General features: G+C 35.1%; 1 protein-coding gene across 3 annotated transcripts in view; it reads right to left on the reverse strand.

Moving 5' to 3' along the window:
• Positions 1–27,561, reverse strand: part of OMA1 (OMA1 zinc metallopeptidase) — a 71,991-nt gene that overhangs the window by 38,624 nt on the left and 5,806 nt on the right. For 2 of the 3 annotated variants that reach the window (XM_077891954.1, XM_077891955.1), the window contains 6 exons: positions 23,277–23,795; positions 19,619–19,847; positions 16,734–16,907; positions 16,526–16,633; positions 13,803–13,931; positions 8,911–8,985 (listed from right to left, as the gene is read on the reverse strand). In XM_077891954.1, coding sequence (XP_077748080.1) covers positions 8,911–8,985; positions 13,803–13,931; positions 16,526–16,633; positions 16,734–16,907; positions 19,619–19,847; positions 23,277–23,776 — 1,215 coding nt within the window. In that variant the 5' untranslated portion in view covers positions 23,777–23,795. Of the gene's footprint in view, positions 1–8,910; positions 8,986–13,802; positions 13,932–16,525; positions 16,634–16,733; positions 16,908–19,618; positions 19,848–23,276; positions 23,796–27,561 lie in introns of those variants that run through there. The other variant, XM_077891956.1, reaches the window with a different exon arrangement.

Below are 27,561 nucleotides of genomic sequence, written 5' to 3' on the forward strand. Positions count from 1 at the left end.
TACATACACATTAAGTACACACTGAATTAATAAACAGAAATCAACATAATAGACTGAAGAAGGGCTATGTATATCAATTTAAAGAGTGTCACCTAGGTCTCAAAGATGTCTTCTAGGAACCCTGGGTGGCGCAGCGGTTTAGCGCCTGCCTTTCGCCCGGGGCATGATCCTGGAGACCCGGGATCGAATCCCACTTCGGGCTCCCAGTGCTTGGAGCCTGCTTCTCCCTCTGCCTGTGTCTCTGCCTCTCTCTCTCTCTCTGTGTGTGTGTGTGTGACTATCATAAATAAATAAAAATTAAAAAAAAAAGATGTCTTCTAATAGCATATATTAACAAATATGGGAAAAAAAGTGCCAATCAAATAGAATCTGAAAAATCTCATGGCAAATGCTGGCCAGTGTCCTCTTAGGTCTTACCTTGAGAAAGTAAATATCCTAGCTGACTGGACCTAATTATAATTTATGGCAAAGTAGAGGAAAATGTGATTGGAGCCAATGAAAGCTGGCATGAGGTTGGCACAGTTCAGGTAAAATGCTAATGGTGGAGATAGAAACACTGAGATATATTTTATAGACATGACTACCAACACGTGGTAATAGATTCAATGTGAATGATAAAGAAGGAAGTATTAAGGACTCCAGATGTTTTTCAAAAACAATTGAATAGAAGGTGGATATTTATTGGGGAAAGGATGACTAGAAGTAGATGTGAAGGAAAATCAAGGATATTTTGAATATATTAGGTTTAGGATACTTGTGAAATAGAAAGAGGAAGTAACAGGCAGTTATATGTTTGTTTTGTTTTTAATTTTTTGACTACAGCTGAAACACAGGCATACATTTAAATATAAATGATTAGAAGATAGATTAGTGCTCTTGGGACTTTAATTATATTAATTCTATAACATAGGTCTTATTACTATTCCTGTCCTATAGATGAGAACTGAGGTATAGAAATTCTAGGATAAAAAAATTCACCCAGGATCACACAGCTAATACTCTAGAGCTGGCAAAGCAGATTCTCAAACTGAGGCAGTCAAGTTTCTGAGCTCGCTCATTATCACTATACATATTGCTTCTTTGGCAGCTGACAGCCCCACATCATGGGGACTCCAGAAAGGTTCCATATTTGGTACTCAAGAGAAAGTGGCTGAGGTGTAAGATTCACAAAGAGAATAAGGAAGAGTCTCACCAATAAAAGGATAACCCCACCTCCCTCTCCCTTTCTATCCCCTAAATAACAACAGCCAATTTTATAGGATTCTTCCGCAAAGACACTTGAACAGCCACAGAGAAAGGGCCTACATATATTCCATGTAGAAATTCCCAAAGATAGAGCTAGCTCACTGTCTTTTCATCTTACAGTGGAGTCCACTATCCCAACCTATGTATGCAGAGCTTCTGAGAAGTTTCTTAGTGTATTTGTGTAAAATATGGACAATCATGAGCTACGAATGTGGGGGTGTATACACTTCCATTCATGAGAATAACTGGCACTGGACTTGTCCTCCCACCACAAATAACCATAAAAATGGACAGATTACATGAAGCAAACATTTTCAGGTACTGGACAAAAGGCAAGACAAGACTGTCATTCTTGAAAAAAAGAGAAACACTGAGTACTGAGATCCCCAGATTTGCTCCTGCTCTCTGCCTAGAGGCAGTTTCCTGATCTCAATATAAAGGGGTGAAACCCAAGCAGAACATGGTAAGTTTGGCTAAGCTAAGGAGTTAGAAGACAAGAGTTTAGGGCTACAGGAGTAGTTGGAATTTGTGGGTTAAGGTTTCAGAAAGAAGTTCGCCTGAGAAATTAGCAGAGTTTCCTTGGGGGTATCTTAAACTAGATTTCATCAAAATTAAAAATGTTTTCTCTGGAAAAAAATAGAAAAGAAAGCACACATAACTTTGTTTAAAAAGATGAACCACAGATAAGGAATAAACAATTTCAAATCACACATACAACTAATGACTGTATCCAGAATACGTAAAGAACACTCCAAAGTCAACAGTAAGAAAACACAATCCTAGTAGAGTATGAAGAAAAAAAAAAAACTGAAAAATACTTAACCATGGAGGAATAGGCACAGATAGCAAATAAACACATAAAAACATTAACTGGGTTATAAAAGATTAAATCTTCCATAACAAGAAATGAATTGTCTAAACCTAATCAGTCAAGAAATTAAATTAATAAACACATTATGTGAAAACATAAAGGTAAACAGCTAAAGTTAAGGTGACTTTCACTTCAGGGTATAAGGTAGAGGGGCAGTAAAGGCTGTTATTTCCCATTATGAGTTTACAATATTAATATTAAACTACTTTCTATACAATACTGAAATGTGTAGCTAAAAACACAAATACATATATATTTTTAAAGGGGAGTATGGTTAATAGTGTCAAATGCTACTAAAAGAACAACATAAAGATGGAAAAGCATGCATGGGATATAATAACATGGAAACAAGATGAGCTTGAGAAATGTAATTGTGGTAAAGGGATAACACCAGAAACAAAACTGGAGCACAGACTTTGAAATCATACACACTTGGGTTTGTCATGGCTTTACCGTTTTGTACTTGTAAGAAGGTAACACAGCCTATCTGGGCTTCAGTTCCTTTATCAGTAAGATGGAGATAATGATACTAATCACTATTTCACAGAGTTACTAAAGGATTAGATCAGACAATATATATAGCATACTAAACATGGTATTAGAATATGGTGTTAAATCACAGATAATGACATTATCATCAAAACAGGTGATATTGCAGAATAAATGGTAGTATCAATATAATATCTGAGGTTCTTACACTGTTCCTTCCTTTTGATAGGAAATGAATACTTATACTCAGACATGGCGTTTTTTATATCCTAAGGGCTCCATAACAAAGATATTACTGGTATCACTATGGATTCATAACTTAACATCTGTAAACAGTATCATTTTCTCCTTTGAACTAAGTATGATGTCACAACTGGCAAAAGTCACCTTGTCCATAATATTTAAATGTGCTTTAGAAAATGAATCATAGTTTTATCTACCCAGATATATTCTCTTAAAAAATATATAGCTTATATATTTTAAAGTAATCAAAGGAATATCAATATTTACTAAATTTTCTAATTTCATTCTTCTTTCTCAAATAAAACAGAAAATTTAATTTACCGAGTCATCCAAAAACATAAAATTGACATTTGATCACTCAAAGTAGTAATTTCCAAACCTGTCTAGAGAGCACAATCACTTGGAAGTTCCTAAACATATTGAGATTCAGGGTTTCATCATCTAGTTACTGATTCAGAATTTCCAAGTGTAGGGCCTAGAATATGTATTTTAAAAATCTATGCAGAAAAAACATTTTTTTTAAAAAAGGCAATCTACAAAAGAAGAAATAAAATAGTCAATAAAAATGAAGCAATATTCTCAACTTTACTACTAGGCAAGAAAATGCAAATTTTTTAAAGCAACAAGATTCCATTTTTTGTCCAAATTAACAAAAATTAAAGATATTTAAAATGGTGCTGATGTGGGTATTAGAAAAATGGTATTCTGATATGTCACTGTTAAGATTTGCCATAATGTTCTATAATAATTGAGAATATCTTTTAAAAATAAAAATGGCATGTCAGCAATGCCACCCTGCTATAAAAAGCTCAAGGAACATAAGGATATGTGTACAAGGATGCCAATTTGCAATTTAAACAATGACAAAAGACCTGGAAATAATCCAAAAGCACATGAATAGATACATAACTAAATTACTTACTGATATTACAGAATATTAGGTAGCTATTAAAAAGACTAAGTTAGGGACTGCCTCTTCTAGCAGTGACAGAGTAAATAAATTATAGCAGAACAATGTTACTATCAAACATAATTAGAAAATCTAATAGGTGAAGGGGATTAAGAGGTAAAAACTAACAGTTATACAATAAATAAGTCATGGGGATATAATGTACAGCATAGGGAATACAGCCAATAATATTGTAATAACTTTGGTGATGGATGGTAATCACACTTCTCATGGGTATTATTTTGTAATGTATAAAAATACTGAATCAATATGATGTACACCTGAAATCAAAAGGATGTTCCATACCAATTATACTTCAACAAAAAATTTTTTAAATCTGGATAAAGTATAAATAATATTTGTTCAAAGGTATTGGAAAGTTACCAAGTCAGCCAAGACTAGAAAAGCAAAAATCCCAGAAGGAAAGCTCAGGGAGGAGAGTCTTATCTATGAGTTGCTCTTGCTTTCAAAGAAATTTGTTAAATTCTAAGCAGTAAAGAGCCAGAGGCTGAGAATATAAGCAGAACTCTAAAGAAATTCATGCAGAAAGAGGTGACTAAGGAGATTTTTCAGCTGTCTAGGAGGGCTAGAGAGCCAAAACTTCAGGCTTAACAAGGTAGCCAAACTTGAGAAGCTAAGATCTGAAACATAGGAAGGCAAACACACCACCTGATGTCAGTTCACCAAGGTGTCCTATCAATTTTTAAGCTGCAAAGGACACTTAAAATGGATGAAAACTGAGTAGACATTTCAACAGTCTCATGGTGCTGGCAAATGAAAAACTGAAGTGCAAAAACCACTACACAGAAGGAACTTAGCAAATACTACATGCCTCAGTAGACTTCCCTGAACAGCAACACCTTTATGAATGAAGGTGAAGTAGAGGTAAATTTAAACTTATGAAGTCTCAGCTCAGGCTCTGACTGACTGAAATACTCTGGACTATTCTAGTCCTCCAGGCTAAAGGGAGAATCCCCATTATCAGAAGAAATTATCATTCAGAGCCAATAGTACTATTTATATGAAATGTCCAGGATTCAATCAAAAATGAGCAAGCATATCAAGAACAAGACCAAAGGCAAAAAACAAACAATAGAAACAGACCCAGAGAGAATGCAAATAGTTAATAAACATGAATGTTTAAAAAAAAGCTACAATTAACATATTCAAAAAAATATGAATAAAATTATGACAAAATAGAGAATTTCCCCAGAGAATTGTAATTTATAAGAGAATCAGAGAAATTCTAGCATGGAATAGTATAATAACTAAAATTTAAAAGTCAGGTTTAATGGCAGAATGGACACAAGTGAAAGTAAGATCAGTGAGCTCACAAGACGTGACAGAAAATATACATGCTGAAACGTGAGTTATCTGTGGGAAAGAACCACAAGACAGATCTGCTAATACTATGAAAGAACTAACAAATTATTTTAATCTTAGATATTGGCATATCCCAACAATCTTTACTATTCTAGAGTGTGACAGTTTAGGAGTGAATACAGTTTGAACTTATTCACGTTTAGAGGGTGTCTGAAATGGAGAACTAGGCAGATCCATCTACTCAGACCCTAACTGTGGCCCTAAAGGAAACTGCTTGAAGACACTGGATCCCAAAAATTACAGCTGGTGAATTTCTGAAGCACGTGCATATTCAAGTGGAGATCAAAGAAGCCCAACTAAAAGAACTGTGGACTGAGCAAAGCATCTTTTTAAAGATTCATTTACTTACTTTTAGAGAGAGAGAAAGAGTGTGTGAGCAAAGAGTAGGAAGGGCAGAAGGAGAGGGAACAAGAATCTCAAGCAAACTCTCTATTGAGCCTGACGCAGAGTCTGATCCCACAACCCTGAGATCATGACCTAAGCCTAAGTTAAGAGTTCTACACTTAACTGACTGAGCCACCCAGGCACACCACATGACTTTAGAAAAGGGCTACCTTGAAGATTATGACTTAAACTCTGGAAGAACTAAAGTGATTGACAGTGGAAGGAATCACAACATGTGAAACTCCTTAAATAAAACTGAATTAGATTTTCAATAAATAAATAAAATACATATATAGAATGCAATATCCTTCAGACATTAAAAATATACTAAAGGTAACAAACTGAAGGTTGCCAAAAGAGAGGGGCATGAGGGACAGGCAAAGTAGATGAAGGTGTGGGAGATACAGGCTTCTAGTTATGGGATAAATAAGCCACAGGATGAAAGGTACAGCATAGGAAATACAGTCAATGGTACTGTCACAGCATTGCATGGTGACAGACGGTAGCTACACTTACGGTGAGTATAACATATGGAGTTGTCGAATCCCTGTTTTATACACATGGAACTAATGCAATATTGTGTGTCAACTATACTTCAATAAAAAATATATAAAATACAAATATGGATATATATGCATATTGACAAATGTTATGCCAATAATGTTGAGAACTTAAATAAAACCTAAGTTTCTATAAAAAACAAAACTTATAAAAACTGACACAAAACTGGGGCACCTCAGTGCTCTGTTGGTTAAGCCTCCAACTCTCTATTTCAGCTCAGGTCATGGTCTCAGGGTCATGAGATCAAACTCTGCGATGGACTCAGTGCAGAGTGTGCTTCTTTCCCTCTCACTCCCTTTGCCCCTTCCCTTGCTCATTCTCTCTCTCTCTAAGTAAATAATTTTTTTAAAAAGCTGGCACAACACAGAAAAATGTGAATAGTTCTGTATCTGTTAGAGAGATTAGCCATAACTAAAGACCATTCCACAAAGAAATGTGTAGGTCCATATGGCTTTACTCATGAAATCTCCAAACATTTAAAAAATAAATGTCACTAATATTATACAAACTGTTCCAGAGAAAAGAAAAACAACCCTTCCCAACTCATTTTATGAGGCCAACATAATCCTGATACCAAAACATGACAGGACATTACAAGAAAAGAAAATTCTAAGCCAGTATCTCTTATGAATGGAGATACAAACATTCTAATAAGCAAAACATTAGCAAACCGACTTCAGTAATATACTGAAAGGATAATATAATTGATAAAATCGGTTTATTTCAAAAATAGCAAGTTGTCCTAATGTGTAAAATAAAAATAAATGTAGTTTTCCAGATTTACTGGTTAAAGAAGAAAAATTATATACTCAATACAAAAAAATGAATTTGATAAAATTTAACAGCTACTCATAATTTTAAAAAATTCTCTTAGCATATTAGAAATAGAAGGGCAACTCTTCTAAAAAGTCAGATTACAAAAAAAAAAAACTTATATCAGATATCAGAATGGTGAAATATTGAATGCTCTCCCCCTAAGGGCATGAAGAAATAAAAGTCTCACCATCAACTGAAGTTGAAGTACTGAAGTTTCTGGCCATTGCAATAAGGTAAAAAAAGAAAGTACACAGACTGGAAAGGAAGAACTAAAGTTGTCATTACTCACAGGTAACACAAACATGTATGTAAAAAAATCTAAAAGAATCTACACACTATTAGAATTAAGTGACTTTAGCAAGGTTGCCAGATACAAGTTTATAAAAAATAAATTGCACTTCTATACATAGGAAGTTTATTTTTTAAGTTATTCTTGACGATAACATCAAAAAATGTCAAACACTTAGCAGTACATTTAACAAAAGATGTGTAAGTCCTATAAACACACACACACACACACCATCTGAAAACAGCGCTGAAACATCTAAGAACATCTATGTAAATGGAGAAATATATTCCTCATGGGCTGGAAGACTCAATATTATTAACAGTACTCAACCATCCCCAAATTCACACAATTCCAATCAATATCCCAAGCATGTTTTTGTAGAAGTGTGTAATTTGATAAGCTGATTCTGACATTTACATGGAAAGGAAAAGGACTAAGAATAGCCAAGTCAATCTTGCAGAACCACACTGGAGAACAGAAGTTATCAAATATCACATCTTACTACAAAGCTACAGTGACAGTGTGGTATTGGCTCAAAGACAACAGAACACAATAGGGAGTCCAGAAATGGACTTCTCTATAGCCTCCCACATTTACAACAAAGAGGGCACTGAAGTATAGTGGGGAAAAGATAACTCTTCAATAAACAGTGCTGAGGCTATTAGATATCTACATGGGAAAAAAAAAAACAATTTAGATTTCTTCCTAATATTATATTTTAAAAAGATAATAAAATAAGCTTCTTGGAAGTAAAACAGTAACAATTTATTGAAATAGGCAAAGGTTTCTTAACCAGAACATAAAACATACCTTAAAGAGAAAATTCCATAGACTATAGTACATTAAAGTTAGGAAACTCTTGTTATAGCCAATCTGTGGCCCACTATTCAGGAACCTCTTAATCTAAACAGCGAGGTAATTCACTTAACTTTCATTATATAACATTCAAATAACTACTTTTGCTTTTGTGAATGAGCAGTATCTTCATTTATGAAATTAAATCCATAAAACTCATAATAAGAACTTCAAATAATAGTGATTTTTAATAGCTAGGACTTTTAATAACTACTGGAAACAACAAAGAATCAAGTACAATTTGAATTTAATGTACAAAGTGGCATTGTTTTTTAACCATTTTAAAAAATGCAGTTTTACTTCCAATATTAAATTCTACTAACAATGCTCAGTAATCACAAATGATAAAAATAGCAGGCAGGCATGCAGTGCCCTTATAAAGGAGACATGAACAAAGCCATCTTAAATCATAGTAAAGGCCTAGAGTTGCTTTCTGTGGCTAGCAAAGGTCAGTCATTTGCTGCAACAAAAGCAGTCTTAAAGATACAGAGTAATAAGCCTGTCCTTCTACTGTTTATTTAAATGGTAAAAATTCAATTTGTTCATCTAGGATCATAGCGATAAACCTTTCTCAGGGGGTCGGGGGGGGAACATTATACAGGACTTTACTCGAAAAGTACCCTTAGATCAGTGAAACAAAGGAGAGGAGTAAAATAAAGATAGTCTATCAGTGTACAGTGTGCACAAATTTAAAAAGGTATTAATGACAAATTTCATACAGCCCAACTCTCATTCTTGGCTCATGCCACAGCTCATTAAGATGACGTACATTTATCTTGTACTGTGTGAAGGACATTCTGTTTTCTCAACTACTGAGCATTTTACCTTTGCAGCTAGCTGTAGTCCAATTTTGTCAGCTTCAGCCTCCAATGTTCTACTGTACGGTCTATCAAACATATACTAAGAAGAGATAAGAAAGAGAAGCTCTATTAAGGATATTTATCTTACAACAAAAGGAGTGCCAAAGTGAGATTTTTAAAATTAATTTCATGGAACATTTAGGATAGAGTTTTTACACTCTCCATGATTAACATTCAAAGGGCAGCCTTTATTTCTTCCATCAGATTAATATTTTAAAAACATGAAAAGAATATTTAAAAAATTATGCCTACAGACTACAGAAGAGTCTATAGTATCACAGAGAGTATGGTAGTCCCCTTTATCCAGTTTCACTTTCCATGGTTTGAGTCACCCACAGTTAACAGGGGTCTGGAAGCACAAGGTCCTTCTGACACACTGGCAGGTTTAGAGCAGCCTAATGCTACGCCACAATGCCTACATCATTTACCTCACTTCACCATTCATCTCATGTCATCACAAGCAGGTGAGTACAGTAAGATATTTTGAAAGAGGCCATATTTACATAACTTTTTTTACAGTGTGTGGTTAATAACTTGTATTTTATTATTAGTTATTGTTGTTAATCTCTTACTGTGTTTAACTTTAAAACTTTATCACTGATATGTATTTATAGGGAAAAACATAGTATATATAGGATTGGATACTATCTGAGGCTTTAAGCCTATCCACTAGGGGTCTTAAATATATCCCACCATCCCCTCACCCCATGGATAATGGGAGAGGAATACTACAGTACAAGTATCCCCCACTTTCCAAAAGTTTGCCTCACTCTACTTTGCTTTTACTAAAGACCTACATTAGTACCTGTTTTCACTAACCAAAAGAATCCAAAGAGTATGTTTGCTTTTATGAAAAAAGCCTGAAAGTGACATAACAAGAACTTTCAGAAAGCAGGGGATCCCTGTACTTCTATTTTCCCAATTACAACCTCTACCTACTGTGTAGAGGATCCTCTAAGAAAGCTTATTAATGCAAGCTTTTAATATGGCCAAGGAACATTCTGATCTTATCGTTTTTGTTTTTTGTTTTTTTAAGATTTTACTTATTTATTCATGAGAGACACAGAGAAGCAGAGACATAGGCAGAGGGAGAAGCAGGCTTCCTGCAGGGTGCCTGATGTGGGACTCAATCTCAGGACTCCGGGATCAGGACCTGAGCCAAAGGCAGACACTCAACCACTAAGCCACCAGGTGCCCCTGATCGTGCAGTTTTAAAAGAAAATTGAAAAAATATAGCTATATAATAACCACTGACACCACTAGAGAATTTATTTCAGTTAGGAAATTAACCAAATAGCAGAATTTTCTTTCCTTGATAAATTATCTTAATTCCATCTTTCTTTTTGAGGTATTGGTTAGGGAAACGAAATTTTCTTCCAACTTCAATAAAAAAATATAAATAGCTATCGTATTTTTAACTTTCCTAATTACTTGTATTTATGTGAATGCTTTCCAGTTAAATTCTTATTTTCAGTAAGTACTAAAATTTGTAGGAGAGGGATCAATAGTCAGAACTTTTGAGAACAGAGTTATTAATAGAGGAAATACTTTTTCAGAGGTAGCTACACGTCAATGATGTCCAGAAATAATATAATCAATCTGATCCACAGTATATGACTACCAGATATGACTTTCTTCCTTCATGATCAGGTCTTTTCTAGGTTGATGAACTATGTATCAGTCTTCACTTTCAACGAGCAATCTGCAGGTTTCCATCAAATCTACTGATAGTGTAACTGGTTAAAAACATTGTCTTTAAAAGGACAGAATCTTACACTCAAGTCGAAATGCTGACACTTATTAACTGTGAACCCTTGGCTAATTGTTTAACCCCTCTAAGCCCAGTAGTATCATATGTAAAATGGAGTAGCAACAGCACCAACCTCCAGGGGTTACAGACAGGATAAAATGAGCAAATAATGATAACAGCTCCTATTTATTGAGTCCGTACTTTGTACTAAGGCCTGTGCTAACCGTTCTATAATCACTGGTTCTCAACTGGATATGATTCTGCCCCCGGGGACATTTGGAAATGTTTGAAGACATTTTTTTTTTCTTTAGAAAGAGAGAGTACACACAGGTGGTGCAGGGGCAGAGGGAGAGAGAGCATCTTAGGCAGGCTTCATACCCAGCACAGAGCCTGATGTGGGGCTCAGTCTCACAACTCTGAGATCATGACCTAAGCCAAGATCAAGAGTCAGACACTTAACTGACTGAGCCACCCAGGTGCCCCTGGAGACAGTTTTGATTGTCACTACTGTAGGGGAGGAAGGATGGCGGTTAAAAGTGCTTCTGGGATCTAGTAGGTAGAGGTCAGATGTTTAGAGGCTAACTAAACATCCTGCAATGCACAGGACAATTCCCCACAACAAAGAATTATCTAGCCCAACATGTCAATAGTGCTTAGGTTGAGGGATCTTACTTTAAAATGCATCACTAAACCCATAACAGTGCTTTGAGTTTAGCCAGTATTATGCCAATTTACAGACCAAGAAACTGAGGACTACAATTGGTAAAGTAATCTACCCAAGTTATATAGAATTTAGGTCTACTTTCACTCATACGGGGAATATAAAAAATAGTAAAAGGGATTATAGGGGAAAGGAGAGAAAATGAGTGGGAAAAATTAGAGAGGGAGACAAAACATGAGAGACTCCTAACTCTGGGAAACGAACAAGGGATAGCAGAAGGGGAGGCAGGAAGGCCAATGGGGTGACTAGATGACGGGCACTGAGGGGGGCACTTGATGGGATAAGCACTGGGTGTTATACTATATGTTGGCAAATCGAACTCCAATAAAATATGTATTTTTTAAAAAAAGAATTTAGGACTAACAGAGCCTAAATTCAAAAACAGGTCTATCTGTTCACAGTTTATATTCTTAACCCCTGTACATAATTAATCTACAGTGTGTACCTACTGCCTAACATATGATAAGCACTCCATAAACAGCTACCATAATTATTACTAATAGTTTTCAAAACTCTACCTGGTAGCACTCTATAAGGACTGCTACCTTATACCCAAATCTTTTAATGTTACAAAAATAGGACCCCCCAATGGTTATGTAAAGTCCCCTGTTTCTTCCTTTTTCTGGCAAATGAATGTCAGCCAATTCCCCTCCCTTTATGACTTCACTATCAGCATCTCCTTGGAGCAAGGCTTCTAGAGAAACATATCGTTATCACCAAAATAACTGGAGGAGCCTTGATTTAGGGAAAAAACATTCAAAGAGAAGTGATCTCTACTTTTAGTTTAATTATTAAAGAATTACACGAAGTGGCAGGATTCATCAAATATTTCAAGAGAGAAACAGCTACAAGTTATCTTTCTTAGGACAGAATCTTCAGATTACATCACAGAAAAAAAAATCTACATACTAATTAATGGGGAGAAAACTACACAAACTCCTATGACTTACCCAGCATATCAATAACAGAAATAAAATTCAAAATACGAGATCCTGTAACCTAAACAATAACCATTCTTTTTTTTTTCCTTTTAAGAACCTTTATTTCAATATAAATTGAAGCAGCCAAACAATATGGTAACGCTGGATAAAAGGCTTAGTTATCCGATTTCAAAAGCAATTTGTCTCAAAGAATTTTACACATTAGATTTAAACAGCACCCAAATGGCACAATGATGGGTGCTCCACAAATCATTAAATAAACAAATAACAGATTGTTCCTGAATAACCAAACCTCCTAGGACAGGAGGAAATATGTGAAGAAAGATGTGAAATAAAATAATTAATTATAGTTAAAGCAATTATCAAGATTGCAAGACCTACTTTCAGTTGTGAAGTGTGCTGAACAAAATGACCTCAATAAATTTTGCAACGATTATCATTATACATAAGCACTAAAAATAAAGTTAACAAACACCTAATATAACTACCCTTTTGGTATTTTCCAGGTAATTCTAGTTTAACTGGGAGGAAGGAGATGAGGGCAGCTTCAGCAACATCATGCCCATAAAAGTTTACAGGTTTTAAAAGTTCCCCATCAGAATGTAAATATTTGGGGAAGGAAGTTATCTAATAAGTACACCACAGTCACTATGAGAGACAAAAATGAAAAGTCTGAACGCAAAGTGACAGAAGTAGGGAAAGGATTTGTGACAAGGCTTTTTTCTCCTTAAGACCAATAACTAGGGGGATCCCTGAGTGGCTCAGTGGTTTAGCACCTGCCTTCGGCCCAGGGGGTGATCCTGGAGTCCCGGGATCGAGTCCCACATTGGGCTCCCTGCGTGGAGCCTGCTTTTCCTTCTGCCTGTGTCTCTGCCTCTCTCTCTCTCTCTCTCTCTCTGTGTCTCTCATGAATAAATAAATAAAATCTTAAAAAAAAAAAAAGACCAATAACTATATCCCCTCCATATCATGTTAGCCAAAAGTTGCTAAGCCTTTGTAACCCTCTATCCCACATCATTTAAAAGATGTTGTATTTTCTAATTTGAATGCTCATTAATAAGAATATCCCCTAAAGGGACACCCTGGTGGCTCAGTCAACTAAGCCTCTGATTCTTGGTTTCAGCTCAGGTCATGGTCTTGTGGGTAGTGAGGTCAAACCCCATCGGCTGCACACTCAATGGGGAATCTGATTCTCTTTCTAACACTTCTCCTGCTACCCCTCACCCTGTTCATGTGTGTGTGTGTGCATGGCGACCATGCTCACTCTCTAGAATAAATAGATCTTTAAAAAATATAGACCTATTAAAAATGAGAAAACATAAGACACTAAAATTTAGTAGCTATGTTTCATGGTATGTGAAAATAGGTATCTGTTACTTTAGAGTAATATTTAAAATATCCTCATCACAGGCCATTACAAATTCAACTTACTGTCTCATACTTACCTCCTGTAGTTTAGACTGTATCCACTGGCCCAAAAGTGCCAAACTATCTCGAGGACAAATGGCCCAAATCATTGTGAGAAAAATCAGACCTAGGAAATCCAATAAATGAACCAAGCTAGCCTTTTCTGCCTGAGAATAATCAAAATAATGAAAATTACATTTAATAAATTGAGAATATGTACAAAAAAAGACAGCATATACCTACATCTTCTAGTTCATCATGTATAATCACACTAAATAATTACATTTAACTGACCTTCACCAACTAAGATCACATGTTCTTTTTCTTCATGTGCTTTATTTATTCCATCCCTTGCTTACATACTTGCTTACATGTTTACATATATTCACTCATTCAGCTAACATTTACTGAGCCACCTACATCATATAGATGAAACTGAACAATGACAGGTTCAAAGATATGAACATAAGTTCATTAACCTATGGTTCTTATATTAATAAGTATAATAAGATCTTGTGAAATAGGTTCAATTATCCCTATTTGATAAAGAAACTAAGATGGAGAGAAACTAAAAGAATTGTCAAAATTCCCAAAGCTATTAAATTGTTTTTAAAGCGAACAAATGTGCTCATTATGATTATACCTTTGGACAGACTAAACACTACCTAACATATGAAATAGTTAAAACAAGGAAAATTCAGAAGAAGATTGGAAATTTATTTTAAATAAAAGTCTTTTGGATTTTAAGACCAAATGTTTCATTTAGGCAAGTCTGCAAAATTATCACTCTGATATTTCTCACTAGGAAATCAACTTCTGTGAAGTTTTATATTTATTTACAGTAATAACCAATTTTAGTTAAAATAGTTGTTTTGAGTAGTAATTTCCAATTACAAGTTTAACATACTGAATTGTTCACTGTTCCCTATTTAAGTTGATAAATAAATGTTAATATAATGCTGACATTGTTCATACAGGAATCATTACTTGAATGTATGAAACATGGCTGACAACTTAAAATAATCACATAGAACACTTCTCTTAATATAATCTGCCTTCACAAAGCATTCTTTGCTTCATTATACAAACTGTGTGTCATGAAAAACAATTATGGAATTATTTTAGCACAAAAGAGTAAAACTACAAAAGATAAAGTTATTATTGAAGATAAAATCCTTGTTATTAATTATTAAAGAATATAATTCCTATTAGTTTTAGAAAACTAAAAATCTTTTTTAAATATGTATTTGTGGAATGAAGAAAAAAAACACTGAAGGCTATAATGAATCAAACTGGAGACTGCTAAAAGAGAAAATATAGTGCTGATAAGGGCTAAGATCTCTACAAAGAAATACTAATAACTATTTTCAATTTTTAAGGCCGCTATTTTCTTTTTATATCTTATCTAATTAGCGTTCCTCCACTGATAGGAATGACAACAGTGTGCTGAATGAGGCACTGAGATAGAGGCCAGAAAAGTAAAGATACAGAATATGAACATCTCTTAAATGTTTTTTAAAGTGACCAAAATTGATTGATTTTGCAGCGATGAAGCCCTTTCTTGAAAGACCATCTATTTTGATTTATTCTTCTGCATATCTGTTTACGGAAAATGTTTTTTACATTTTTCTGTACCACAGAAGAAATGAAGGAGATAACTCCTATTTATGCTTCAGAAAAGTAAAATCGTGGCCCACTTCAATTTACTAATTCTTTAAGGAATAGACAGGATTTGAGATGATTTTTACAGCAATTCATAACATTATCATTTTCATTTAAAATTAATGTTACTTGCATTTCCAACATAATATTTCATGATCCTTTCACTATTTATCTTCATGTTTTCAATCAGGAAATATTTCTAATTAATTTCTCTAATTAATGTGGACAAAAGAGACATGCTTATTTTTAATGAATACTAACATATGAGTAAACAAATACATTGGTTTTTTTGGACCCATCAAGTCAAACAGATGTGTATTCACAGGAAAATAAATCAACCTGAATTCTATGATCCATTAAAAAAAAAAAAGGTGCTGCCAATATCCAGGTAACTTCAGTAAAAGCAAGCAGTGCTGGATTTGCAAACAGAAGAACTGGATTAAAGTCCCAATTCGCCAGTTGGACACATTACTCCAGTTATCTAGAATCTTTTTAAACATGAGTTTCCTCATATGTAATATAGGGATGTTAAATACATAGTTAATGAGGATGGTATTAAAATTATAATTGAGAAGGTTTGTATTTAAAAGCTCAGCAAACTGTAAAATGCCAAGGTATCATTATTATTACTCTGCATTAATTATATATGACATATCATTCCAGAGATTTTCAGAAATGCTCCAAGCCATCCTCTGAGAATGAACAAAAAAGCAAGAAAAAGGATTTAACCACTTAAATAGTCATATCACTTTCATATAGTTAATTTTCTCAACAGACTACAAGTATGTTAATAATTATGGGAAGTTTAAAATCTAATTTAAAATAATTAGAGGTTGAGAATAATTACTTCTTTGCAAAAGACACAGGTGATAAAAATAGTATTTAAGAGAAACACTAATTATCCAGGTATCAAATACTAGACTATAAAAATTCTCAAAATTAGCCAATCTTATTTTTTGAGATAACATAGTCAATGACTAAAAACTAAAACTCCATCTTTTAAAGAAAAACAAAACTGAAAAGATTCAGTTTTAAAAGATTTGACTTGCTAACTTCAAAGCAGTATTTCAAGAACTAAACATTCATTCTAGGTACTTACAGCATGCCCAAGTATTGCATGTGCTATTTCATGGCCCAGAAGGAAGGAAAGTTGATGGCTATCAGTCACACTATTTAAAAGTCCAGTGAAGATAAACACTTGTCCATTCTGTACCATAAAGAAAATAATGTAAGCAACTGGAACACCTTAAAAAAACAAGGACATTAAATTTAACAATTAAAAATTTAGTGTGAGTACTTTTACTTACTGGAAGCACAAAGGCATTTACATCTGGAGAATCGACCACATGGATAATCCAATTGATCTCAGAGACCCCTGGAATATCTTTATTGCATTCAATCAAATGATTAACTACTTCTTTAACCATTAGGTATCTGGCATCCTTCTCAGTGAGCATATCATTTTTAAATTCTTCCATCCACTGAAAGATTAAAAAGTCATCTTTATTTTAAGGAGTTTTAGCTCCACAAAATGTTTATATTGCTTTATGAAGAGTTATATAGCTACTTACTGTTGAACATTTTAATTTTTAATTATGTAAAATCTACATATTCTAAACACTCAAATCCTTAAATTGAATTATTCATGCAAAGGCAATGCAAATGGAATAAATTCTATTAACCAATATTTTTCATATAAATTGGTTGAAATAAAACTTTCATCTTTTTCTATTAGTCTATAAAGAAAGAAAATGCTTAAGTATGATTTCTACTTTCCTAAATATTTCAGAAAACAAAACATTGCCTGGGGAACAGAGATTTCACATAAGGAAGTGTAATACAAAAGAAAATTACTTTCATAACCCACTGAATAGAAAAACACCCTATATACTTACTGAAAAACTTAAACTTCTACCAAAAAAAAAAAAAGACATTTCATTAATTTTAAAGTGTTTCATTCACACAGAATGAAAGGAAATTACTGAAATTTTAAAACTAATGGGCATGCAATTTCCTCTATACGATGTTGAGTGAGACTAGCCACCAAATGAAGACACTTTTTCTGAAGCTATATTCCATAAGAAACCCTTTCAAGTCTAGGAAAATTAAAGATGTTTTGAAAATATTACTTTAATTTCCATAAAATGTAAAACTTCTTTTACATGCGGATCAAGAACTTGATAATCTTCCCTGAGATGTATTTAAAAGAAAGATGATTTTGTAGAATTGGGATCTGAAACAGTCTTTTTATCAATAGCATTTTTAAAAAGCGTAAGTCACCAATGTAAACTGAAACAACAAAAAAACATTATATATTAACCCTTCTGAAGTGGATGAAACAAAATTATATAGAATTATAGTGCTTTATAATATCTGTATAAAAATGTGTGCTTGAATTTTTTTTTTTTTAATGATTTTATTTATTTATTCATGAGAGACACAGAGAGAGAGAGGCAGAGACATAGGCAGAGGGACAGTCAGGCTCCATACAGGGAGCCCGATGTGGGACTTGATCCCTGGTCTCCAGGATCACACCCTCAGCCAAAGGCAGAGCTCAACTGCTGAGCCAACCAGGCATCCCTGAATTTTCATATCAAGCAAGTTATTACATTTGTAGATTAAAAAATAAAAAGAATAGGGGTACCTGGGTGGTTCAGTGGTTGAGCATCTGCCTTTGGCTCAGATCACAATCCCAGCATCCTGGGATCAAGTCCTGTATCAGGCTCCCTGCAGGGAAGCCTGCTTCTCCCTCTGCCTATTTCTCTGCCTCTCTCTCTCTTTCTCTCTCTGTATCTCATGAATAAATAAATAAAATCTTTTAAAAAAGAACACATACAAACATATATAATTTTTTAAAGCTTCTAAATGATATAAATGGTAGAAGACATACTGATTTAACACTAGGCCTATCTCACTCAATCCTTCCACATTTTCCTCAAACTTGCTTCAGACAAGACTACTCTAAGAAACATCTCCAATCTCTGTATAAACTCAACTAGAAGAGATGCATCTTATCTTTACTGAGAACAATCTTTTTAGTGAAAACACATTGTTATTTCTTTTTTAATGGTAACTTTCCACGGACAAACTCAAGTTGAACTGAAATTTAAAAATACAAAGATTTAGCCACACCAAAGCTGTCAAGTGAGACTACGAGACTTTAATTCAACAAATACTAATTGAGCACATACTATGTGTGCACTAAGAACTGGTCAAAGAGGATCTATCCTCAAGAAACTCACTAGTGGTATAAAATGCTTAACTTGTATTTGCTAAGGAGTTAAGACTTCTGAATTACAACTTTAATTTGCATTCAAAAAATACAATAAATTGCCAAAAATGATGTTTTTGGGGAAAAAATCTTATTCTACATTACTTTCAAGGTATAAAAATTCTATTACATACCTACTTATCCAAAAAAATACATACTAAGTACTACTTTGTATGTTGTGCTAGTACTTAAGATAAAATGATAAAACAGACAGGGCCTCTGTTCCCAGAGCTTAGTCTAACAAAGGAGACAGATCAGCAAATAAATAATTATGCAAATAATTGTTGTTACCCTCATGATAAGTGATTTAAAAGAAAAGCACAGTATGCAAGGAAAATAAAAGTAGGTGGGACACCTGGGTGGCTCAGTGGTTGTGCGTCTGCCTTTGGCTCAGGGCATGATCCCGGAGTCCCAGGATTGAGTCCCACATCGGGCTGCCTGCATGTAGCCTGCTTCTCCCTCTGCCTATGTCTCTGCCCTCTCGCTGTGTCTCTTAGGAATAAATAAGTAATCTTTAATAAAAAAAAAAAAAAAAAGCAAGAAAATAAAAGTAGGAGTCCTGACCCCAATATAGCCACCACTGGACACAATTACAAATGAGCTGATTTATAATTTAGTCTGTATGAAGTATACCCTCAAAGCCTACTGTAGCCAACCTGCCTAACCCAGTCTGGATAATCAAGGAAGGCTTTCCTGAGAAAGTGACATTCAAGGTGACATGTCATGAGAAGGAAGAAATGAGAAGAAAAGCAAGGTAGGCAGTTGGAATACTGAGTATGAAAGGTTGGAGGCCTTTCAGGAAAATGTTAATTTTCTATCAAAGACTAACAAAAAAGTAGTGCCTCTTTCATACTTAAGAAATTTTTCCCGCTTTGAGTATTATATTAAGCAATCTAATTACAAACAATTCATACTACTTACTGCTTCGTATTCCAATTCTGATAAAAGTCTGAAATGTTCTTTCCCCAATAATAGTAACTTGCTCCTTCCTGTGACAGGACTGACTTCCAGGTGAGTAAAATAAAACACTACAAAGAGCAATCCAAAACTACTGAAACAAAGGAGTAACTTCCATTTATTCTTTCTTAAACTTTCTTTAAATAGCTCCTTCTTGTTAGGAGGAAGTGCCTGCCACCATTTCCTTATGCCCCTAGAGCAAAAAAAAAATTCAAAGTTCTGACAATAGTATCAGCACATATCACCAAAACTTAATCTTATGCTAGGAGTTTACGTCATCAAACACTTGAATTTTTGTGATATATTTCTCCGTGTAGATGAATTTTTTTCAATTTATACAATTCTTGGCTAAATAATGAAAAAGTAATCAGTTATATAGAACTATAATTAAAAATTCTAATGTTAAAAAAAATTCTAATGTTCACTTAAATTTTAAGTTTTTTAAAGATGAACACTAAAGGAGTAGCAATTTTACACAACTACCATTAGTTTAACATTTATTGACTGTTTACCACATGCAAACTACTATTCTAGTCGTTATATACAGGTCATCTCATTTAACCTTCACATTAACCCTGTTTCAGAAGAGAATACTGAGCAAAGCAACTTGTCCAAGGTTGCAGACGTAACCAGCTAAGACAGTGTGACTCCAGAGTCAGAGTACTTAACCACTTAATAGGGATGAACTGCCCTAACACGCTTCTGAGGGGGTTATGGTACAATAATCTATACCTCTAACCATGATCCTCCCTACTGGTCATCAGAATTCTGGCACAATCTGCCAGGACTTCAAGCAAGGTACTAAGGAAACAACCTCAGCACTGAGTTTTAGAAATAACTATTGCTCACTAGCAAAAAAAACCCACTATTCTCCCAAGAACGCGACAAAGGAGAAGAGCATAAACACTGTAAATAAGGAAATAACAGGAACACCTGCGTGGCTCAGTAGTTGAGCATCTGCCTTTGGTTCAGGGCATGATCCCGGGGTCCTGGAATTGAGTTCAGCATCAGGCTCCCCGCAGGGAACCTGCTTCTCCCTCTGCCTATGTCTCTGCCTCTCTCTCTATGTGTCTCATGAATCAATAAATAAATAAAGTCTTTTTTAAAAATAAGGAAATAAGAGACTGTATAGCTAACACATGAGGAGGTCCACTTCCTACCAGGCAACAATACTCTCTGCTGGTTATCAGGGTTCGCAGACATTTTGACAAGCAATGTTTTCAACTCTGGGACAAACTTTTTCCTCATAAGTTCATCTGTGAAATCACAACAAAAACTTAAGATACATACATCATTCTCTTGACAAAATTCATCTTATAAAATAACTTCAAGTTATCTTAATTTTATTAAGTGATACACTTAAAATACCTCAAAGTGTTTCAAGCTGAAGAGACTTATTTCCTATTTAAAACTTACTATAGGGATGCCTGGGTGGGTCAGCAGTTGAGCATCCGTCTTCAGCCCACGGAGTGCTCTTGGAGACCCGGGATCAAGTCCCACATTGGGCTCCTGCATGGAGCCTGTTTCTCCCTCTACCTGTGTCTCTGCCTCTCTGTGTGTGTCTCTCATGAATAAATAAATAAAATCTTAAAAAAAAAAAAAAACTAACTATATGTGACTTATTTTCTGCTTAAAATTAAGATGATAACACAGCTTTAAAAATGTCATTATAATAGTAAAAACAACAAAAAGTTAAAAATAATGATTAAAAAGGATGAAAAGAGCCATTGGCCTAAGAACCTGGGCTGAGTTGTGACAAAGATTCTCTCTTCCATCAGATTCTACTCAGGCTCCCCTGAACTTTTTTCAACTAGGCCTCACCTTTGGACTTCTGTATCTCATCTCTTCATTGTCCAGTTTTCAGCAAGAATCCCACTAAATCAGTTTAGCCAGAACCCCCACCCTTCATATCTGATTATCCGCAGAATCTGATCAGGTTCCTCATCATTCACCAGCCTCCAAGTGATGTCTGACCCTCACCTGCCTTCAGCAAAAAGCCTCGTAGGGTCAGGTCAGGGAGAACCATCCTGTACTCCTGATATTTTCTCTTACTAATTTTCCATCCACCAAACCTCACCTTGGCTATAAATTCCCACTTACCCATGCTGTATTCAAAATTAACTCTGGTTCTATACTTAGGTCTCTTCCCCTACTGCAACAGTCCTGCATAAAATGTTTACTGCTTTAACTGTAGGCTAGCTCTGATTTTCTTTGATAGCCATTACTTACATTCAGAGCTAACACAGGGGCAGCCCCAGTGGCTCAGCGGTTTAGCACCACCTTCTGCCCAGGGCCTGATCCTGGAGACCCAGTATCGAGTCCCACATGGGCTCCCTGCGTAGAGCCTGCTTCTCCCTCTGCCTGTGTTTCTGCCTCTCTCTGTCTCTCATGAATAAGTAAATAAAATCTTTAAAAAAAAAAAAAAGAGCTAACACAGCTGTATTTTTTCTGAGTGCCAATGTCAAATCTTAGGAACACAATACATTAGAGAGTACAAGTTCTCAATTTCTGATAAAAAGAAAATTGGTTTGGTTAGTATGGGAGGAGAAAGGCATAGAAGGGCCCATAGAAAGGGCCTGTCTTCAAATATAAGAAAGCTTGATGAAGAAACAATGCTTAACTTTATCTTTCTTCAATCTTCATGGAGCAAATAAGAGAAAACAAGATTATTTAGGGGAGAAGGTTTAAATTAAAGTATTATTTAGCTATAAAAATGTAATTATTATGAAGGAGTACCCAAGAGAAAATAACAAAGATGTGCTGGAAATAGAAGAAATAAATAAATACTAATTAGGGACACCTGGGTGGCTCAGCGGTTAAGCATCTGCCTTTGGCTCAGGGTGTGATCCTGGAGACCCAGGAAGCCTGCTTCTCCCTCTGCCTATGTCTCTGCCTCTCTCTGTGTGTCTCTCATGAATAAATTAATTAAAAAATTTTAAATAAAAGAAAAATAAATAGCAATTAAGTGTTAACTTGGCTAGGAAGGAGCCCATTCTTAAATAAGTGAAGTTCTTCAGTTTCATGACCCATTGCCTCAGATTCCATAAACTTAACATGTTTGTTACTGTTCTTACACACAAGCCATAACCAACATTTCTCATTCTTATAATCATAAACATAAATCCTTTAAAAAGTGTCTATAAAATTTCTTAGAGATCATATTTTTATACTATAATATACAATAAATTAGGGCACCTGGGTGGCTCAGTCAGTTAAGCATTCTATTCTTGAATCTGGCTCAGTTCTTGATCTCAGGGTCATGGGATCGAACCCTGTGTCAGGCTCCATGCTCAGCACAGAGTATACTTAGGATTCTCTCTCTCTCTCTACCCCCTGCGCTGTCAATAAAGAAATAAATAAATAAATAAATAAATAAATAAATAAATAAATAAATAAAATCTTTAAAAAAATAATATGCAGTAAATTATTTCAAGATTACTAAATCATAAAAAAAAGATTACTAAATCATACTTAACAAAACTGGGTAGAACCAATTGTTCAGAAACTTAATTTTGAGCTAAATATGGAAAATGGGAAATCTAACAAGTTTTCATTAAAAGTATAGTTTATAATAAAAAATATAGTTTTTAATATAAAAGTTTATTTTTTAAAAGCTTTTTACCTGCCTACAATGATTGCAAATAGTTTCTGCACTGGTTTAAGAATTATCAACAAGAGAGGAACTGGAGCAGCTTGAAACCGAGAAGAAGTGTGGAAACTCCTGGTGTCTCTTTTGGGAAGACAGTTTAAAGGATGCAATAGTGAAAGGGCAGGAACTCCTGCAACTTCTTTTATCAGTAGCTGTCTCGAAAAAGAGCCATTCCACGCAGTACAGTTTGGGGTAACCATCCCAAATTCCTTACATCTCGTGCTCAAGAGGCATTTCGGTCGTTTGTTATTAAAAGTCCTACAGAAATAAAAATTTTCAGGCAGAAAAGTCAACCTATCACACTGATTCACTTCCAGACCCTGACACTTATTAACTATCTGACTAATTTGTACTTGATGACAGTCTGGTGAGGTCACAGTTAGTGTGTTACATCTTCTCCAGTTGGTCAGCAAATGTATTCGGAAGAAAACACAGTTTCTAGTAGCAGATTGCAGTCCACAGATGAAGCTCATCTTTCTTCTCCTTGATTATCTGGAACACACACACAAAAAAAATGAGTTATAAATATCTCTGGAAAATACTTATTTACAAAGCCTGGAACATAACCCTTAAGAAACAGGTGTGTCGGGATCCCTGGGTGGCGCAGCGGTTTGGCGCCTGCCTTTGTCCCAGGGCACGATCCTGGAGACCCGGGATCGAATCCCACATCGGGCTCCCGGTGCATGGAGCCTGCTTCTCCCTCTGCCTGTGTCTCTGCGCCTCTCTCTCTCTCTGTGTGACTACCATAAATAAATAAAAATTAAAAAAAAAAAAAAAGAAACAGGTGTGTCAATTGTTCTTTCCTTAACACATCTCAGACTGAATTACCTTAGGTTTCCACCACCATCCCTCAGTAATGCCTGTCAGCAATGCAAAACAAGCAGGTTTTACCCACTTTTTTTTACTCTGACACATACTCTAGAAACTTGGGATTTTTTTCTTTTCGTTTTTGAGTTTTAGTTGGGGGAAGTCTGTTTTTATTTTAACAGCTAAATTATAGGGGAATTAAGAAATGGATTAAGCAAAAATAACCACAGGTTTTAGGAACTGGCAGTAAGTAGGAGGAAAAAGCATGTAAAGGAATAGTAAAATCTAAGTTTTAAAATGTATTTTTTAAAATAGAAACCTGATCCTTTCAAATATAATCCTCACACTTCGGAATGGGGGCAAGATGGAATAAAAGGAACCAGACTTATCCTTCCACTGAACAAACAGAATAATAAAACAATGGTTTCAACACATTAGACGTTAGACAATGAAGACCAGTGACCCCTGAGTGATGGGAAACAAATGTGATGAGCCCTACAATTGCCCCTGCTTCCTGCCTGGAGAGTTTCCAGGCCACTATGTAGAGAGGGGAAGCCTAGCCCAGCCCAACAGCACTCCTAAATTGGAGAGATGAAGCTGGGAGTTCAAGTAGGCCACAGTAGCTAGACCCCACATAATGGAATACAAGAGAAGACTGTGCAGGGAAAGAACTCCAGAGGGTGTTGTGCAGGAAAATCTGCCTCCAGTACTCATCTCAGTTCTAAACAGGGCACTCATGTTAGGAAAGTCCCTGGAGATGGGAAAGAATCACCTGACAGGATTAGAGGAACAAAATTCAGGGCTCAAGGAGGGCAGAGTGTAGTGCCAATTTCTATCTTTCAAAGTGGAAAACCTTTGAATTCCTGGGGCACCAGACAGTGTACTCAGAAGGGTTTTACCTCATCAGAGAAAAATTAGTCCCAGACTAAAAGCTACTCTGACCCTACCTAACAAAGATTAAAAGAATACTCAAAATGATCAAACTGTTTCTAAGGAACTTCTCCACATCCTAGAAAAAAGCTCAAAATTAGTTACAAGTATATAAAAAAAAAAAAAAAACAAAAAAAAACAAAAAAAAAAAACACCATTTAATAAGGTACAATTTATAATTAAAAATTACCAGGCAGCAAAGATATAGGATATGTGAACCATGATTATGAAAAATATTAATAAAAACTCACTCCTAAGTAACATGAATGACAGCATTGATAGGTAAGGATATTAGTTATTACAACTACATTCCATGTCTTTAAAAACTTAAAAGAAAAATCTGAGAATTTAAAGTAGAAACATGGAATATGTTTTTTTAATAGACCTACACTCAACTTCTAGACAAGAAAACTACAATGTCTTTGATGAAAATTATATTGGATGAGGGACGACTGGGTGACTTAGTGGTTGAGCATCTGCCTTTGGCTCAAGGTGTGATCCTGGGGTCCTGGGATTGAGTCCTGCATCAGATTCCTCCCTCAGGGAGCTGCTTCTCCCTCTGCCTATGTCTCTGCCTCTCTCTGTGTACCTCTCATGAATAAACAAAATCTAAAAAAAAAAAAAAAAAAAAAAAAATTAAACAAGAAAATTACATTGGATGAGACTAACAGACTAGATACCAGATACCGTAACAATGAAATAAAGACTTGTAAACTTGACATATCAATAGAAACCAAGAAAACTAAGAGGGAAAAAAAAGGCACAGAGTATCAGTGAAGTATAGGATAACTCAAGTGGCCTAATGCATGTATAACTGGAGTCCCTGAAAAGAGGGGAGGGATGGTAAACAAAAATACTTAAAAAAATAGTGGCCAACATTTTCCAACTTTGATGAAAACTATAAACCTACAAATCCATGAAATTTATTTTTTTTTTAAATTTTTATTTATTTATGATAGTCACACAGAGAGAGAGAGAGAGAGAGAGAGAGAGAGGCAGAGACGTAGGCAGAGGGAGAAGCAGGCTCCATGCACTGGGAGCCCGACGTGGGATTCGATCCCGGGTCTCCAGGATCGCGCCCTGGGCCAAAGGCAGGCGCTAAACCGCTGCGCCACCCAGGGATCCCAATCCATGAAATTTAAAAGCCACACAAACAATGAACACAAAGGAAACTTACTTCAAGGCATATCTTAATCAAATTTCTTAAAACCAGTGGAAGAGAAAATCTTAAATTTGACATCCTTGATGAAATGGACCAATTCCTTGAAAAACAAAAACTACCAAGCTAACTCAGAAAGAAATGGATACATCTGAAGAGCCCTATATCTATTTTTTTTAATTGAACTCATAGTTTAAAAACCTTCCCACAAAGAAAGTTCCAGGCCCAAACAGCTTCACTGGGCAACTCTATCAAACATTTAAGAATTAATAATAATTCTATTCAAACTCTTCCAGGAAACTGAAAAGAAAGGAATACTTTGCATTTTATTCCATAAGATCAGCATTACTATGATACTAAAGCCAGGAAAAAAATTACAAGAAGACGATAGAGTAGTATCTCTCATGAACACAGACACAAAACTTAAGATTTTAGGGCAGCCCTGGTGGCGCAGCTGTTTAGGGCCGCCTGCAGCCGGGGCCTGGAGACACGGGATCAAGTCCCACGTCGGGCTCCCTGCATGGAGCCTGCTTCTCCCTCTGCCTGTGTCTCTGCCTCCCTCCCTCCCTCTCTCTCTGTCTCTATGAATCAATAAATAAAATCTTTAAAAAAAAAAAAAAGATTTTAGAAAATCAAATTTAACAATACATAAAAAGACTACATCATGACCAGCTGAGATGTGTTCCAGGAATGGAAATTTGAGTAAAAAATTCATAAATCAATGTAATCTACCCTATTTATTGAAAAAGAAACACATGATCATCTCAGTAGATATAGAAAAAGCATTTGATAAAATCGAACATTCAACCCTGATTAAAAAAAAAAGAAAACCCTCTCAGTAAACTAAGACATCTACAGAAAACTATAACCAACAGCATATTTATTGGTTAAAGACTATACTTTTTGCCTAAGTTTAGGATCAAAGCAAGGATGTTTGCTCTCACCGCTTAAATGCAATATTGTACTGGAGATCCTCAACAAAAGAACAGAATAAATGCATAACTAAATAAATGGCATCCAGACAAGAAACATAAAAGCTAAATGGTCTTTATGCCTATATATGCTTATATAACATGACCATCTATATAAAAAATCCAAAGGAATCTACAGAAAAGTTATTACAAGGAGTTTAGCAAGGGGGTAGGATACAAAAGCAATATACAAAAGCAATTTTATCTCTATATACTATCAAGTGATAGAAGCCAGACCGTACTTCCTCCAAAAACATGCATAATTCTATGATTCCAGCTCTATAATAAGAACTGTAAAAAACGCAAAATAATTTATAGTTACAGAGAGATCAATGATTGCTTGAGGACAGGAAGGTAAAGAAGATCAGGAAAGGAATTACAAAGTTTGGAG

This window comes from Canis aureus, chromosome 3 (genome assembly GCF_053574225.1).
Source record: "Canis aureus isolate CA01 chromosome 3, VMU_Caureus_v.1.0, whole genome shotgun sequence".
In the NCBI taxonomy this organism is placed as follows: domain Eukaryota; kingdom Metazoa; phylum Chordata; class Mammalia; order Carnivora; family Canidae; genus Canis; species Canis aureus.